The sequence below is a fragment of the Parasteatoda tepidariorum genome, chromosome 5 (assembly GCF_982258835.1).
Source record: "Parasteatoda tepidariorum strain Cologne lab strain chromosome 5, Ptep-v5.0, whole genome shotgun sequence".
Lineage (NCBI taxonomy): Eukaryota > Metazoa > Arthropoda > Arachnida > Araneae > Theridiidae > Parasteatoda > Parasteatoda tepidariorum.
In genome coordinates, this window is record NC_141759.1 from 2,555,796 (window position 1) to 2,568,330 (window position 12,535).

General features: G+C 31.2%; 1 protein-coding gene across 5 annotated transcripts in view; it reads left to right on the forward strand.

Annotated features, from left to right (window-relative positions):
• The window catches only part of LOC107437810 (aminopeptidase O), a 71,890-nt gene that overhangs the window by 2,906 nt on the left and 56,449 nt on the right, over positions 1-12,535 (forward strand). For all 5 annotated transcript variants that reach the window (XR_015433578.1, XM_087163119.1, XM_087163116.1 and 2 more), the window contains exons 2-4: positions 282-445; positions 6,822-6,924; positions 8,616-8,673. Coding sequence is in view for 4 of the 5 variants with exons in the window: in XM_087163119.1 (XP_087019245.1) it covers positions 282-445; positions 6,822-6,924; positions 8,616-8,673 (325 nt within the window). In the remaining variant the exon portion in view is untranslated. The remainder of the gene's footprint in view (positions 1-281; positions 446-6,821; positions 6,925-8,615; positions 8,674-12,535) is intronic.

A 12,535-nucleotide genomic window follows, 5' to 3' on the forward strand; every position in this document is an offset into this window, starting at 1 on the left:
AATATCATAAAGAGACTTTTATGTTGAGAGAGCTATGCTTCAAGCAGATAAGCGACCTGTAAGTTAAAAACGAGACATTATCAAAAAGAAACCAGTTTTTTTTTAAAATTTCTAATACTGCCTACAATTAAATAAAAAAATTTTAAATTGGTATTAAAATTTAACTTTGAGTTTTTATTTTACTTAATTGCTAAGTAATAAGCAATAACTTTATCATACTAGTTTAAAATTTTGTTATGATTTTTTTTTCAAAATAAATGTTTTTCTTCTTTTTTCTAAAGGCCTTCCGTTTTTACCTATGGAGCTGCTGTTAACAACCGATCTCTGTTTCCTTGTCAAGAGCCTCCTGTTGCCATGGCAACGTGGGAAGCAATAGTGAATGTCATTGATTCTGCGACTGTTCTGATGAGTGGAGATAATGAACCTCTGATATCTTCTGATAAGGGTATATATTTCTTTTAACTTAATCCTTTATTATTATTATGTGCTGTGAAATTGGGCCATTAACTTATATTAAAAATATTACCTGATATAATGAAATCTTTCATGTTGATCTTAAGAGCAAAATTTATGCAGGTTAACTTTACGATTATAAGACAGTTGTGGAGGGGTGGTTGAGCATACTAAAACATGTATTTTTTGTGTAAGGATGTAGAATTTAAAGCATGGGCATGTCAAGGGTCTAATTTTTGAGGGGGATTTTAAAATACATGATCACAATAGCTCTCTCAATGTCACACATATGGAAAAAAAATTCTTATTGTTTGCTAAATATTTGCTAAAATATAGAATTTTTTTTAAATTTCTTTCTCGTTTTCGACTTTAATAATTGCATATTTTATTTAACTTTTTTTAAAATTTTTATAAATAAAATCTGCAAAAGTATCATTTTTGCTATTAATATTATTCTAGTATTCTTTAATGTAACAAATAAACAACTTGTCGCACTTTTAAATTTGAAATTAGTTTTCAAGTAATTAAATAGTTCATATAGTTATAGTAGTTGTTCTTTAAAAAAATATTAATCTTTATTTGTTAATATTAACCTTTTAAAAAAAAACTATAATTATAGTAAAATTATAATTTTTTTCTTTCAGTTTTTGTTTTCTTATGATGTCAGATAAAATAAAATTTAAAGCAATGTTGACTTTTATTAAAAGTTCAACCTTGTATCAAAAGAATTAAATTGTAAAATTTTTTTTATGCAATTCTGAAAATTTACAAGAGATGCATATTTCTTGCATGGTTTTTTGGGCACAATGATATCAAGTATAGTCTTTTCATTAAGGAAAAAAAATGTAATAAAGAGGCTCAATTCCCAGAATATTCAATTTTTATTTGGTATTCTATGAAATTTGCTGATCTAAATAATTAGTTATACGATTCCCGGTAAAATTATGTCTTCATCTTAGCTGCAAATTAATTTACTTCTTTTTTTGTATTTATCTATCAAATGGCTTATTAATTATTTTACCGTTTGATTAGAATAATTAAGTATAAAATCAGTAATATATTTTACTGAAATTCAAATACTTTATTCTACAAGAATTAAATTTTATTACTTTATTTTTTTGAATTTGTATGTATTTGCAATGTATTTTAGAGAATTCAACATATTTATATTCGATATTCAGTCATGTTTTTTGAATAAAATATCACATTGTTCACTTTTCGAATAATAAATAAATGAAATTGTTGAATGTTTAATTGATTTTCATACTAAAAAATTATATTCACTTTGGTTGTAGCAAATCTATTTCTTTTAGACTTGGTTTTATTATAGATAAGACTTTAAATATGTGTTTGTTGGCATTATATTAGAAAAATCATACTTATTTCTTAGCTGTCTACTTTTGCACATCAAGAATGTTTTTCTTGTATTAGTGAACTGAAAATGGTAAAAATAACTGTTTGCAGAAGTTTCTTCTTCTTCTTCTTCTTCTTCCTTATCCCCAAAATTAGCAGGGCTAAACTATGTCCATGAAATTCATCACCCGGAGGAAGTCGGCCACCATAAGTGTGTTATTAAGAATGTCCCTTTTGTCCAGACCAAGACAGTCTAGGATATGTTGGGGGGAAGCCTGCATGTTGTGGCACCTGGGGCAGTTAGGGTAGATTTTAATACTACCCTCAAAAGAAAGGGACTTAAGGTGGCCGCTGATAAGCCTGGTAAGTGCAGTCTGGTCCTTGTGGTTGCACCGAATGTTGAGTGCACCTCCTGGACTGGTACTCTGGTACCAGTGATGTTTGGGGGGTACGAGCCAGGAAGCGAGGTCTTCTTTTTTCTTTTTTGATGCCAGCTCCATGAAGGTGAGGGAATTTGGACTTATCAGATTTTCTTTCGTCCCCTCCTTAGCCAGAGTGTCGGCGATGTCATTGCCCAGAACCCCAACGTGAGAAGGGATCCATTGGAGGTGGACTTCACGCAATCGTGAGAGGATTTTAATTTTTTGTAGGATTGAAGCACCTGTTTTGTCTCTCATCTTCCTCCAATGCGTTAAGTAATGTATGGAGCTGAGGCTGTCAGAGAGGATCCAGATGTTATTTTGATCCTGTAGTGTTAGAAGAGAATCCAGGGCAGTATCAATAGCAATGAGTTCACTTCTAAACACCGAGCAGAAATCAGGATTCCTTTTGGAGATGTTGAGGGAGTGATTACTTGATTTGATGTAGACACCACTGCCAGATGATGATGTGTCCGTCTTGCTTCCGTCTGTGTACACCAGTATTGATTGTTTGGGGATGGTATTAATAACCTCTAAAGCAAGTTGCTTAAGCAATTCCGGGTGATCCAGCTTCTTGTTAACTTGTGATGAAAGGTGTTGATGGAAATAAACACCAGGTAGTCCTTCAGTTGGGTCAATGAATTGTTTATTAAGGCAATCCTCGACATTTCCAGCAAGTACGTTGTTAACTATGGCCTGGCTAAGTGGGCTGTTCTTCTTTAGTCTTTGGTTGCTGCTCCACCTTCGTAGATAATCTGCTGTTCTGTTTTGGTGTCCAAGGCTAGAGAGCTTATTAAAGTATTTAGTAAGGAGATAATTTCTTCTGAGACCTAGAGGCTGGAGGTCGGCCTCAAACAAGACAATGTCATTTGGACAACTGTTTCTGAGTCCAGTAATAATGCGAGCAGCAGAAAGCTGGACTCGTTCAAGTCGTTGGAGGTTTGAAGCAGATGCACAACTATAGACTGGTGCTCCATATTCCAGGATTGGTCTGATGAGTGCAAGATATGTGGCTCTTAAGGTGGTAGCGTCAGCGCCCCAATCTCGCCCAGCAATATACTTTAGGATTTTAAGTCTCTTCCTACTTTTCAACACTAAGTTGTTTATATGCTTATTGTTGGTGAGTTCAGGATCTAGAATGAAGCCCAAGTAGCTGGGGTGTTTTTCAACAAGTAGAGTTTGGCCATTCAGTAGGATATTGGGTTGAAATCTGTAGAGTCGTTTGTTAGTAGTGAAGAAACTAACAGAAGATTTTGAATGATTAAAGGTCAATTTGTTGCACTTTGCAAACTCTTGAATTTCCATTAAAGTTAGATTAAGGTGATTCTCGATATTGCTGACTTCTGAATCAGAGCACCATAAGACGATGTCGTCAGCGAATAGTCCTACCTCACAACGCTTCGAAATGACCCTCTCAATGCCAGCCAGAAACAAAGAAAACAGAGTTGGGCTGAGAACTGATCCTTGGGGAAGTCCCTGCCGCTGAGTAAAGGTGTCTGATAAAACATTGTTGAATTTGACGTTAAAAAGTCTGAATTTCAAGAAATCATTAATCCATGGCAAGGCAAATCCATCAATTTTGAAGAAAGTAAAGAGTTTGACAATAAGTTTTTGTTTCCAAACTCTATCAAATGCCTTAGACAAGTCCAAAAAGACAGCTGCAGTATGTTTTGTGGGCAGGTGATTGTGGGCATCACGTATTCGCTGTCCAAAGAATAGTACTTGATCAGTAGTACTGTGTCCTGTCCTAAAGCCGTATTGTTCCTTCGGGAGTAGGTTATGACTATCAAGAAAAAAGATGAGTCGATTTAAAAGCATCCTTTCCATAATCTTACAAGCAGTGCTGGTGAGTGCAATTGGCCTATAACTATCGGGAGAGCTGGCTTCTTTATTGGGTTTCCTGATCGGAATGATGATAGCTCTTTTCCACTCATTGGGGAGGCGTCCTAGACGCCAAGATTGATTTATGATGTCTAGGAATCTTCTCGTAAACTTCTTTCCCAGATGTTTTAGCATTTGTCCGTGGATGCCGTCCGGTCCCGGGGACTTGTTAAGATTTGCTTCATTCATTGCACACTCCAATTCGTGCAAATTAAAGTTACTTGTGAAGATAGGGTTTCTTGTAGCAGATGTGCGACATCCATGTAAAACGTTTATGGCCTTATTTTTTACCTTTGAATTCTCCTTGGAAAAATTTAAGGTGCTTGTATCTTGATAAAATAATCCTAAAAGATTAGCAGCCGCTTTGTCGTCTTGTGCAAGGTTACCATTTTCGTCAACTATGGTGTTACAATTTTCACGTTGTTGTTGTTCCTTATTGAGGCTCTTAACTAGTTTCCAAAGTTTAGTGTCAGATGATCTCGAGTCTAACTTGGAGCAAAGTTCCAACCATTTCAATCTTTTGTTTTCAGCATAGGATCTTCTGATGTCAGCATTAACCCTGTTTAGCTCAATTCTAGAATGGACATTAGTAGAGTTGGTTAGCTCTGTGATCAGTTGATTCCTCTTGACCAATAGCGGCTTTAACTGAGGGGAATTATGGTTGAAAAAAGGAATATAATTCTTCACATTACCTCTTGGAATTGTCCTTCGAGCTATCTGTAATATGGCATATTTGAAAGATTTCCAATTGCAATTTATATCCTCTTCAAGCGGTGTGGTCGTTTCATTTTCTAGCATTGTAGTGTAACTGCTCCAATCAGCCTTTTTGAAATTCCAATACCTTCTGCTTGTTTTTTGTAGTCGTTGTCGCTTACAGAATTCAATCAGAATAGGTAGGTGGTCACTACCAATGTTCTCCAGCACTGACCATTTGCAGCCAGGAGAAATATCAGGGGTTACTAAGGCGATGTCAAGTGCCTCGGAAGTGTGGTAACTGTAAGAAAAGTGCGTTGCAGCGCCATCATTGAGTAAAGTAAAGCCGCTATCATCCAGTAAGTTTAGGAGGTCATTTCCTCTCTGATTTTGATCTGAGCAACCCCAAATTGGGTGCTTTGCATTAAGGTCCCCTATGAAAATAGTGTTATCAACAAAGCCATCGCAAAAATTAGTTGGAAGATTTTTGTTATTTGGTGGATGATAAAGATTGATAATGTTAAGCAGCTTACCTCTCCAGGCTACTTGGATACCCTGTGTCTCAAGGTCAGAATTTGATCCCATTGAGCTATTGGTGTCTAAGCTCCTATAATTAATGTCTCTGATGAGAAACGTAAGGCCACCTCCATTACCTTGTCTATCACAACGGAAGATGTTATATCCCTTTACTTTAAGTGACACATATTTATTTAATTTGGTTTCTTGGAGGGCAACTATCTGTACCCCATGGGTGTTTGCAAGTTCCAACACCTGGTCTAGTTTGACTCTTGAGGCTGCGGTTGAGATCCCATTGATGTTACATTGAAGGATTTTTAAAGTTCCATTGGAAGTACTTGAGGAAGGTAGTATATTTTTCGAGCGTGGTCCGCTTCCAAAGCCACAAACGCGATCCTTTTTTATCCTGCGCGACGATCGAGGCAGTATGAGAGTTAGAACAAGACATGAATTTCATGGTTGGGGTAATAGTGCAGCTTCTGAAGTCTTATGACTGGAGCACCAGTTGGCAGAAGTCTGACTTGGCCCCTTCGCCTGTTGACTTTAGCTGAGTGTAATGGAACGGCCTTCTCGCCTTGGGTGACCCTTCCAGGAGTAAAACTCCAGACGTACATCGCCCGTTCCACTCAGGGTCACCCCCTCGCCACGGTGAGGCAGCCAACAGGACTTGAGGGGGAGAAATTTCTTAAATTTCATCAAGAACTTAAAGCAGATGATTCAATAGTTGGAAAATGCTAAGTGTACCAGTATAAGTGTCCCTAACTTTTGCATTGCTTTATACTTACCACTTTCTTTTATATGAATTTTTTTTAAAATTCACTTTAAAGTATGAGCTTTTTTATAACTTTACATGGAGTCCAAATTAATACAGTCAAAAATGGATGCCCTTCAAAAAAGCTATTACAAAAAATTGTGACCTTGTGAAAGTAATAGTTTGGCGTGGGGCAAAAATGAGTATTTTTTGCTCTAAAAAAATAAAAAGCACTGTTTATCTTTCAAATTACCTTAAATGTTGACCCAAAAGGACGGAAAAGTGATCAAAGTAGTCAGAGAATGTAGTCTCAGACATGTTTAAAAATCTCATGAAAATATCTCAGACGTGTTTAATGTAAAAGATTAAATAAATGCTCTTTATAATCTTTTATTTCATCCTTAAAAGTTTCTTTTTATATGAAATTGGGATTATTTGAACTATATATACAATGTAAAAATATATCTATAACAAATCTTTGATCTATAATGTTATACATATCTGTATGCTTCTACCATTCTTATATTTCACTTTTTCCGAATGAATTTTTTTCCACACTAAGAAGTCAAAGAGTAAATTATATCTGAATCTATAGCGATATTTTTATCTGAAAGGCCAAAATAAATCTACAACACTCACAGGTGTGCTGTCTGAGTTCTACTGCATGCTGGAACTATAAATATACTTCATTTCCTTTTTCAGAAGTAATTTTAATTTTATGGATAATTCTAAAATTTGTCATTTGTCCTTTTTAGGTCTCACACAATTCTATTTCTACACCAAGAAAATTTTGCCACTTTCTACTCTTTGCTTAGCTATAGGATTTTGGCAAGAACACTTGGTCACTCAAAAATATATGTAAGTATCTTAAACTATTTAGTTGAAAATCTAAATTGGGTGTTTTGATAACTTCCACCATTATTATAATCTTAGCAACAATATGATGGATTTAGTTCTTGATTATTTCAAGATTTTTGCTAGTTCAAAATTTTAAAATATCAATTTAATTCTAATATTCTTCAAACATCAAATATTTGCAATTTTATTGACTTGAATGCAAATGTTAGCACATCCTTAATAAACTCTCCTGCATAAAAAAATAAAAAATTGAAAAAATCTTTGATAGGATAGTAGAGTGACTAACAATGACTTAAATTTGTGATCTGGATGGACTAGCATGTCGATTTTATACAGAGAAACTCCAATTTTCGGTTTTCTGTCGGACTAGCGTTTAAAAATGCAAGAAGCAGAATAACTTAAAATTGGGGTAAAAATAATCGAAGTATATTTTTCAAAAATTGACTCTTAAAAAATGAACTACTTTAAAAAATGTATAATCTTTGACTGTTCTTTTTTTAGATACCATTTCAACAATATTCCTCTCAATACTTACTAGTGTTTGCAAATTTTCTTTAAGTTTTACTTTTGCAAATGTTTCATAGTTTTTATACTTATAAACTCTTGTTGTCTCTGATATTTTGCATTCCTTTTCATCTCTATCATCAGGAGTAGGCATTTGATCAGATGTTGAAGGAATTGAAAAATATGTGTTGCAGTCGACATATGCATTATCAATTTTGGAAGATCTTCAGACAGGCAATTTTATTCTAAAGAGTCAAAAAATATTTTTTTGATAATGAGATGCAATTAATCGCAACAAGCTGTACTAAACCCATTTAGAATGCATTTTAGTGGACACTGTTCAATGCTGTGAAAATAAAATTCAGTGCTTCTAGAACATTTATTTGTGATTTAGAAGCATTTTGCTGGTCACTGAAATCATGAAAAAGAAATGATTTTCTGTTGTTTAGTGTAATGTTTTTTAAATGATTGGATAATATCAAGATTTAAGGATTGACGCTTGCTTAAAAAAATTCCAACTGCAAATTTCACAATTCAAGCTCCCATGTTTCCCATAACCATCCTTCTGATTTTGACTCAAAGAGGAGGTCTTCTCTCACAATTAGATAGAGTGTCAGAAAGGCCACAATCAGCCAATAAACAAGTATCCTTTTTCAAAGAAAAAAAAGAAAGTTCAGAAAAAGTTTGTGCAAGCTTTTTAGTGAAAAAAGGATTTGATCTGTTAGGAAAAAGTATAAAGTGAGATTATTTCGGAATTATGTTACCCTTTTTAAGATAATTTAAAACTATTGGTATTGGCAATTTCCCGAATCAGCAAAAAATGATGTAGAAAGTGTGATAGCGTAGGGTACACGAATACGAGTTAACAGACAACATAAAACCGAGGCACATGTAGTTTGATGTATTTTGTTACCTTTTTCCAAAAATGACAAAAATATTTTTTTTGTTACACTGTTCTATAAAATTCATGATAGTATTACTGAATTAATGAGAGCTTCGTTGGACATCTTTCATGGTTTTTAAGATCATCACATGCCTTCATTTGATTAGTTTTTCTTTTATATTATTATCTGAGCAAGGAGGAAAATCTATTTATTTTTTTAAATTAAATTTGTGTGCATTGCCTGATTATATTTGACTTCTATTATTGTTTTCCGTTATTATATTACTGATTATTTCTTTTTCAGATCTTCTCCCAAATGTAGAATATTTTCTCCACCATCCTTAATTAATTTAGCAATTCTAGTAAGTTATTTTATTACTTTATTCACATTATTTATATAAAAAAATAAATATAATTAAATAGAAAAGTAAATGGCAAAACAACAAAAGGAATCATAAATGCAATACAAAACTTCTTCAGGGGACACTCTGCATGCATTCATGTAGGCCAGTGGTCGGCAACCTGTGGCTCGCGAGCCACAGGTGGCTCTTTTGATGTAAAGTTGCGGCTCTCCAGTTCCATACGAAAAAATTAATAAATTGTTACCAAAGCCCTTAAAAATAAGAAAAAATATTTTTAAGTACCTAATTTCTCAAGAGCTTTCTATTCTTATAATCGTTAATTACAAACCGCTACCCTCAGGCCCATCGTTAAGCCCGGTTAGAGGGGTGTCTCATTCCGACTCGATTCCGAGTATTCACCCGGAAAAGTGGCAAGTCTGTTGTCTGTTTGAGCATGCCGTTACCGACACCATGAAAAGGCACAAAAAAGGATGATGCCTGCGACTCTGATCTTGTGAAACAGCAGACAAAACCCCGGAAATTTCTGTCAACTTGAAAAATCCAGGGTGCTTTAAAAGTATTTATCTAGAAATGCCTTTTTCTCACGTTTTCTCTTGCTCTTTCTAAGAATAAAGACAATATCTTTGTCCATGTCGTTAAGAAAGGGAAGGAAAGGGCTCAATGCACATACAGCTGTAGTTTTCTCTATATGACTGTCCAGTTTCTTTTCACTCACCTCCCAATTTACAAGTACTTAGTTACTCAAAGCATATCTTATAAATTAATATTATTATTGAATGTAAGTATAAATTTTTTATGAATATTTACTATTTGCAGTCTTATTGTTTAAATATTAAGGTAAAATTAAATTTCATTAAATATGTTGTTATTTTCTTATTAAATTAATTCCTTAATTATTGCTTCAAAATTTAGGTATAAAACTTTTTCAAAAAAGAAAAAAAATAATTTTTTTAAAAATATATATGGGTAAAAATTTATTTTTATGAAGTAGATAAAAAATTTTAATCTCTTTTCCACTGTAAAATGATTAAAAGAAAGAAAAAAGAGCAATTAAAAAATTTTTACGTTATTTATGTTCATTAGTAGGAGCTTGAGATGGAAACAGATAAATCACATTTAAATTCTAAATATAGGAATTCTTTTTCCTTTTATTTAAATAGTTATTTACTAAGCTTTTTAATTTTGTGTTTAAAATAGTAATTTATTTTTAAATTTAATTTTTTCAGTTGAGATTATTTTTCACAGATCTTATTTAATTTAAATTTCAAAAATCAAATTCTATATTTGTTCGTAGTAGTTGTTTTTATAATAAGTTCAAACTGCAATCCTTTATGAACAAAACTATACTAATGCTTAATTTTATTAAAAATGTAATGTGTTTAAAAATAGAAAAGCTGCAGTTTTTTTTTTAAGTAATTTTTTTTCTTCATCTTTTTTGTTACTATGTTGATGTATTTCGTATGTATTTAATGTTTTTTATTTATATTTCAGATTTAAGTTAACAATTTTCCATTTGTTTAAGTTAATTATTAGTAAAAAGAAACTTAATATTTTTGTAATTATGTAAAAACTCAATTCACAGTTTTGTATTAAAAGGCACGATAATTAACAAAATAAATAATTAACAAAATTGTACTTTAACTACCTTAACTAGAAAAAAAAATTATTTTGCGATTTTAAGGGTATTTTTTTTTTAATATTTTAAAAAAGACTTAAACATTCTTCTGTAAAGCATTATTTACAAATCATCAAATTTTAAAAATATTTATTTATGATTTATCACGCTGCAATGTTTGAATACATAGTTAAATTTTTTTAAAAGTTTTATTTATTATTTATATAGTATTATTTTTATATAAAGAAATATTCGGATAAAAAATGGAGCATTTTACAAATTTAAGGCAAGAATGCGCGAAAAAATTTATCTGTGCTTCCAAAACTAGTTCATCCCCACCCCCCAGAAAAAAAAGAACTATTTCTGTATCCCCATTCAAGATTTTAGTCACAGCTCTTATATTAATAACAATGTAAATTATAAAATGAATAATAAAAATAAATAAAATTATTAAATGAAAATGAAAAATAAAATTTTAGTAATAAATAAGCATTAAAAATAATTATTCGCAAATCAAATTACTAAAATTAAATAAATACGCATATAATATTTGAAATGCATCAGAAAGAATCCTACTTAGATTAAGAGTTTAAAAAAAATGCACGAGTCATAATTGATGTCTGATAATTTTTCAGTTTAATGTTTCAGTTTAATGAATAAATACTAATTTAATTTTCATCTACATTTTTTAAAGCCTTTGATGTGTATCACATGTTATTATCATGTAAAACATTATGTTATGAAAAGACCACCCTTAATATAAATTTTTATAAACCTTGTCAAAAATAAAGATAAAAATCTACTTCAGCGGATGTAGTAAATTAAAATTTAAAAGGGAAAAAACAAGCATATAAATTTAAAAATATCTAATGCAATATATTGATATAATCTTTATAATAATAGTAATAATAATAGGCCTGTTTAACTGCCAGGTGAATGTTGAAGTTTTTAATTTATTAAGTTATTTAATTTGGTAAAAAATCGCTAATCGCCTTTTTACACTCGCCTTCCTCAACAGTGATTTGTTTGTTTTCGATTGTTAAAATTCTAACGTGTGACCTCTATCCGTTCGTTTTCGCGTTCACTTGAAACAAAATTTCTTTAAATGCATATTAAGAGCGGTCACTCCGAATTACCTGCATATTATTAAATTTAGCAATCAAATACATTAATGTTGTACTTTTGCGTATAAAAGATATTTAAAATAATAGAAGATCGTTACTTTCAGTGACTTTTATTAAATTAATTTTTTTTAAAAATGTTAAATTATTTGAGTTGGAAAGCTCAAGGCTCTATAAATGTTTACAATAAAGAGAAAATAAATAGAAATAGAAATTACAATAAATAGAAAAAGTACGTGACCATGGTTTCTAGTACTTCATCATAAGTCGATTTAACATTTGCCTTGGGGAAAAAATGCAAAATTTATTTAAATGTTAATGTTAAAATGTAATTAAGTGCTTAAAAATTGTTTTTAACAATAACAAGAATAGACGGTACATATTTCTTAAAAAAGAAAAATTGTGAAAAAATTCTGATATAATATAAATGAATATTATTACTGAATTGCTATGAAAAATTAAAAAGAATTATTATAAAATCTGTCTGATAAGATTGTGTTTCGTTGCACATTTAATAAAAAAAAATCGCGTTTTCTGTTGAAAATTTGACAAGAATTAGTAAGAAAATTTGCAATTTTCATCGAATTTTAATGACCCAAATATTCTTATCCCCCCCCCCAAAAAAAGAAATAAGTTAAAAAAATTAAAAATTAAATAGAAACTAAATTTTAAAAAAATTATTAGCGTATTTTAAAAATAAAGAATAAATATTATTCTGTATTCAAAACCGTTTTTTTTTTTAATTGAAAATCATATATACATAAAAAAATATTATAGTATTGAATCAAAAATTTTCAGTGGCTCTTTAAAAGCGGGAAATTTTGTAAAATTGTAACTTTTGGCTCTTTCATTTCAAATGGTTGCCGACCCCTGATGTAGGCTGTTAATGAAAGACTCTTTAACAGAGCATTTTTTGTGTCCTCATTAGACATTATTTCATTAACCATTGTTGTCTCTTTAAATAACATTTCATTTCTACAGTAACTTAACACAACTTTTATTTTTCATTTACCATGTAGTATTATGTCTTTTTTTTCTGTATTCATAAATAATCATTAACAATCGCTTATTTCTTGTGGTTTATTGATAGATCTATTTCATTCTAAGGTTTTAATTTTTTTTTTTA